The sequence below is a fragment of the Melampsora larici-populina genome (genome assembly GCF_000204055.1).
Source record: "Melampsora larici-populina 98AG31 unplaced genomic scaffold MELLAscaffold_131, whole genome shotgun sequence".
Taxonomy (NCBI): domain Eukaryota; kingdom Fungi; phylum Basidiomycota; class Pucciniomycetes; order Pucciniales; family Melampsoraceae; genus Melampsora; species Melampsora laricis-populina.
The window spans coordinates 31,728-37,379 of NW_006768895.1; the positions used below are offsets into that span (position 1 = coordinate 31,728).

Genomic DNA, 5,652 nt, shown 5'->3' on the forward strand with positions numbered 1-5,652 from the left:
TCGCGCACAAGAGTTAGTCAATGCATTTCACAAAAGGTTCCCAGAAGCAGTCATCAAGCACAAGAGGCATAGGAGAAAGTGAAAGTGGATCAAGCTTTTTCCCACAGGGTTTTTTAACGCTGATCCAAGGAAAGGGCGCAGAGCAGCAAGAGGGACTTGGGCGCTAAAAGGGGGGATAGTGTAATAACCTGTTATATCCTAGTACAGGGGTATGCTTATAGTGCGGACAGTGCGCGGAGGGTATACTTGTTTTCTCTAATACTAGGTGTACCTCTCCTTCTTCATACTGCAATCTAGTTAGCTACTGGAGTCACTCTCATCATTAGTCACTGCGAGCTCTGTTCATAACAACCTGGTTATAATACACATCCTTCACTGTGAGGACCACATCATAAGGGTGGTGTCCGTCATACACAGTCCGGTCCAGGTGCACAGTTAATGCTGAGCCCTTCTTCCTCTTTTTAGGGGGGGCATTGTAGAGTTTATCGCCCTATTGGTTAAAGTAGGGCTCAACATTGTGGGAAAGGGGCTTGAACGTAAGGACATGCTTACGTAAGGAGCCCCTAAAGAGCCCCTGAGGTCCGACTCACCAAGAATTTGGGTGAGTGCACTCGGGTTGCGTCGGGTATCCCGGGTAATGCCCCAAAACAAAGGGGCTCTGGGTATTTGCCAAAGGGGCGGAGAATAGTGAGATCCGTCAACCAAACTTAACTAAGTCCCAACCTGGACCTAACCACACTGCAAATATAATGTATTTTTCCAAGGTGAAAAATGATTACATTTATTTCACAAAATGATTAAAAATGCATTAATTCTGCATTAATTCTGCATTTTTCTGCATTAATTCTGCATTATTAATCATTTTGTGCATTAATGTCAATCATTTTTCACCTTGGAAAAATACATTATTTTCACAGTGCCACCAACTCCAGGGAGGGACTTATATCTAATGTCCAGAAAACAGCGTGAGATCTGTCGGGGCATTTTTCAAAAAATTGCCAATCCCCTTTCCCACTAATTCCACCAATCAATCACTTTTGGGACTCAAATGAAGATGGAGCACAAGCATCTTATCTATAAATTGCCGCCCTTGGCTTCTCACATGCTCACTCGCTTACAAAGTTGTCTCACAATAAGCATTTGGGGCCAAAGCCAGGTCCAAAGCCGCTGGATGTAATTCACCTGCTGCGCTTCAGAATAATTTTCAGCCAAGGGTGAACCCTTGAGATTAAACAATGGTTGGGTCTTAGCAACCTCCTTAAAGATAATGCATTATCCGCCATACATAACTTCTTCCGGTGAACCGCGCGTTCGTCACAGCTATACGCGCCAAGATACGTCAGTACTCATGACTGGTTCCAACCAGTATGCAAGGAATGGAAAGCTTACGTGAATTTTTTGTATACCGTAAGGGCATCAAATACCACATGTCTTGTTTAGAGATCCAGTTCTTGCATCAAGGTTATTCAAGATGGGCCAAGTGTGGTTCAGTAATAACCCTTCATGGGTATAAAGAGCCGAGGGAAAGGACTGCTTACCTGCGCTTCGATATACTCCGCCCAAAATATACAGCCCGCGCTATAGGAGTATAGCTGCCTTTGCATCCCGTCGAAGAGCAAGCGAATACTGGATCAAGAGGCAGCTTCCTCTCCCCGCCATGGTCGGGGATGAGTGCAGAACTCTTGATCCGTGGGGTCCAAGTAACAGTGCAAGAATTCAAAGAGCGAGATCTGTTGGATAGCCATGAAATGAAGAATGTGATATTTCCTATCTACTAGCGAAGGAGGTTCGAGGTCTGGTCGCCGTGGTGTTGACAAGTCCAGCAAGAAAAGGAACAAGGTAACAGTCATGCCTTCAGCTTGGATGGCACCCAAGATGTTGGATAGAGCAGCGTCTTCCTCTGGATGATGCACATTGGTTGGATCCATCCTGACAGCGAACCGGTAAGTGCAGTACACAAAAGACTACGGCCTAGGAATAAGAGCCAGGTAGTATCTATATACACAGGGGCCAAAATAGATACTCACATACATGTGAGCGTTGTAGACTTTTTGGAATTCTCCAAAAAAGATTCATTTTCTTTCAGATTGATTCAATTCACAATCTTGTTTGTGTTCAGGTGATCATCCTGTGGTTCTCATATTTTACTTGACATTTATTGAGAAGGCTCATTTCCATCTTGGATGAGCAATAACTGATTCCCGATGAGTACTCAGGATCAGCTCATGAGGCACTGAATACTCAGCAATTTGTTCAAAATGAAGATGAGCACATGAACTATACCTTCCTGAGGCTTCATTTTTCAGTGAAGAAGCCTGCCCAGGGGCGTCCCATTTGAGCTGCTCAGCAAATACTCAGTAGCATCCCCTGACTGGATCACTGATGGGCCGGACTTTTCTCAGACTTCCTTGCTAAGGAATGAAGCCTGATAAAAGCGTCATCCCATCTGCTCATTGCTCAGCTAATCCTCAGTGATATCCCCGGATAAAGTTTTTCGCACTGAGGGGCTGAGATCAACTGAGCAGCCCCTCAGCCAATACTCAGTGACATCCTTTGGATCCTTCTGATCCGGCCAGGAATGCCCCTGAGGACTAGCTGAGCAGGCCCTCATCCAATGAGCAGTGAAATCCTCAGGATCCTCCTGATCTCAGGGATGCCTCTGAGGAATAACTGAGCAGCCCCTCATCCAATGAGCAGTGAAATCCTCCGGATCCTCCTGATTTCAGGGATGCCCCTGAGGAATAACTGAGCAGCTCAGTTGAACGAGCAGACGGGCCTCAGGCTTCATTCCGGAGCCATGAAGCTTGAGGCAAGCTTGGCGCTCTGTGATCCATCTGGGGGATACTTCAGAGACTTAGCTAAGGGAATACTCAGTTCAGCTCAGCCCCTAAGCTATACATTGGTGGCATCCCTTGGAGCTTACTGAACCAGGGAATGCCGCTCAGGATCAGCTGAGCAGATGGATCAGCCCTTCCTCAGACTTCTTTGCTCAGGAATAAATGCTGAGGAAGGCTTAGTTTGTCTGCTCAGTTCCTGATGATCACGTAATCAGCTGACAAACAGAAAGAAAAGGGAAACAAAAGGGAAACAAATGGGAAACAAATGGGAAACAAATGGGAAACAAATTGGAAACAAATGGGAAACAAATGGGAACAAAACAGGAAAATTTCAACGCTCACATAGTTGTGAGCATCAATTTTTGCCCCTGTGATATATGATAATCAGTCCGAACCCTTGGCAATATTATTTGAATGGCAAGAATATTTGAAGCTGATCTCCTTTTAATTGGACCTGGACCTGATACAAAGGAGTATAGCTCGTTCCGGATAATACAGACATCAAATGGCATACTTAGACTCTACTCCGGGGAGCCGCTCCAATGTACATGAAACCTCTGCCCTCACTACAACATTGGGCTAACACAATTCGGACGTGTGGAACCGGGGACAGCAGCTGGCAGCATGTCATGTCTCACTTGTAGCGCAACCAAGTCCTCAGTTGGTCAAGTGAGTGAGCAGGAACCCTTCATAGTGGTCCACACGTTGGGTTGTGACTGTCCCAATCCATCCTTCAAAGAATGGGCGTGTACGAAACATACCGGGCAATGGGGAGAGATGATAGACTAAAGACATTCTGTCTGGATATTGTTTCACCAGGAGCAACTATTCCGTGCAATCCATTGCGCCCCACGGTGCCCACCTTATTCTAACGGTAGTTGACTTGTAAGAGGGTAGGTGATCACACTCTTCACAGCTAATGTGCTTGTGTTTGTATCATATTATATTGGCTAACTAAGCATAAACACGGGCAAGCCCGGTTTCTCAAAGCCTAAGAGTGGTTACAAAGGTAATCAGAGCGTTCCAAAGGCCTTCATTGATCAAACTGGATCCTCCCTCAACGGGAGTTGTGAGTAACTCCGAATTTGTTTTGCCATACCCTGAAAGACTCGAGCGCGCTTGAAAATCATGGCGGCCACTGTTCCTATGATGGTGCAAAATTGTTCAAAAATATGTGAATTAATGACCAAGCTGGACTCATCACCCAAGGAGGTCATGGTCACATTCTTGTCTTCCACTCACCCAGAAATGGTATTCCGTAAACGACTGATGAAAGCCGGACTAGGTGCAAAGACCACGCGATCCATCGTGAACAACCTGGGCAAATTGGCTTGTTCGAGTTCCCAAGGCCAAAATGATTGGGAACAGCTGGTTTTAGAGGAATTCAGTATTTAGGATAGGTCACATACCTCCGGACTGAGGCTCACCTGCGCACTCTTGGAATGCATATTTTGGGGCAGGCGTCCGAAATTGTGATTTGTCAGGAAATAATCCGTGGCCATTATCCCAGTGGAACATATGTCAGCTCGCATCAAATCACCCCCGACTTCTTCAGTGAGGGTGCCGAACGTCTTCGTGAAGAACAAATCACTTCGGGGATGAGCTTTCTACACACACTCATTCACCAAAAGCTGGCTGCAGGAATGAAGAAAGTGGACACCGAGGCATATGACAATGACAAAGGGGGCCAAGACGCGGTGAACGTGCTAGAAACAAAGAGAGCAACACCGTCTGACCGTGACAATCCAAATGAGATCCTCGGAACTGTAGACAATGCGTCAATGCTATCACTCAAAAATCTGGTGTATTTCAAACCAACGCCCACTGAGAAGGCAGCTCACAAACTTGCCACGGTCAGTCTCCTCCATTATCAGAGAGCCTCGTGCCTGGCAGGCACCATATGCTGACCTTGCTTGGGGCCGCACAGTTTCCCGTGACCATTTTTGCGATGATTGCAAATGTGTGTAACCGCCGCTGTAATGCTATGGCGCTTGCCAACGGTTTGATGACCTTAGCTGGAGGTGTTACTTGCCGCGTGAACAAATGGCTGCAGGCCTGCAGCATCTCCACCTCGAGGCCTTTGATTCTAAACGCTTTAGACCATCTGCGATTGCTGCAAGAGGAATGTATGATGGAATTGTTCAAAGCAAATCATAAATTGATGCCTTTGTTGGTCTATGACAACATAGACATACAATTGCAAATCCATAATACTCAAATAGAAACCTTGTCGCGCCTTTTCCATGGTACCTGGGGGTTTTATTTTGTCATCCGCTCGTGTTTACAGGCCAAATGTTCCGAGGAGGCAGCCAGTCTTCCTGGTTTCCAGGATGCGATGGCCCAGGCCAATCGACGAGGTGTCAACTTATCTTCTTCCACTCCATCGCCTATAGAATGTAGCTGTTGGACTGAATCCAAACACAAAACAATCTTAGTATAAGTAAGATGAAAAGACAATGAAACAAATCTTATAATAAGATTGTTAGAAGATGCAGTCAGATCAATCTTTATTACCTGAATCCAAACACAAAACAATCTTAGTATAAGTGAGATGAAAAGACAATGAAACAAATCTTGAAATAAAATTGTTAGAAGATGCAGTCAGATGAGGAAAAAGGGAAACATCAGACTGTTGTGTGATCAGGTTATAAAGAGAAAACGAAAATCAAATCATAGTATGACATCATAGAGTTGGTGACGTATCATTCTGTATTTGGAATACATGATGTGATATAGACAAATGAAAATACAAAAAGGTAACAAAAGATGATGTAAGACAATGATTAAGTCATGTAATGACATCAATGAAAAAGAC

The 5,652-nt window shown here is 45.2% G+C and overlaps 1 protein-coding gene across 1 annotated transcript; it reads left to right on the forward strand.

Moving 5' to 3' along the window:
- Nucleotides 1–3,965: 3,965 nt before the first annotated feature.
- Nucleotides 3,966–4,876, forward strand: MELLADRAFT_114250 (uncharacterized protein; the record flags this gene model as incomplete). Its single annotated transcript, XM_007419122.1, has 3 exons — nt 3,966–4,208; nt 4,298–4,690; nt 4,853–4,876. 3 exons carry the CDS (start codon nt 3,966–3,968, stop codon nt 4,874–4,876), a joined length of 660 nt encoding a protein of 219 aa, XP_007419184.1.
- Between the last annotated feature and the right edge of the window lie 776 nt (nt 4,877–5,652).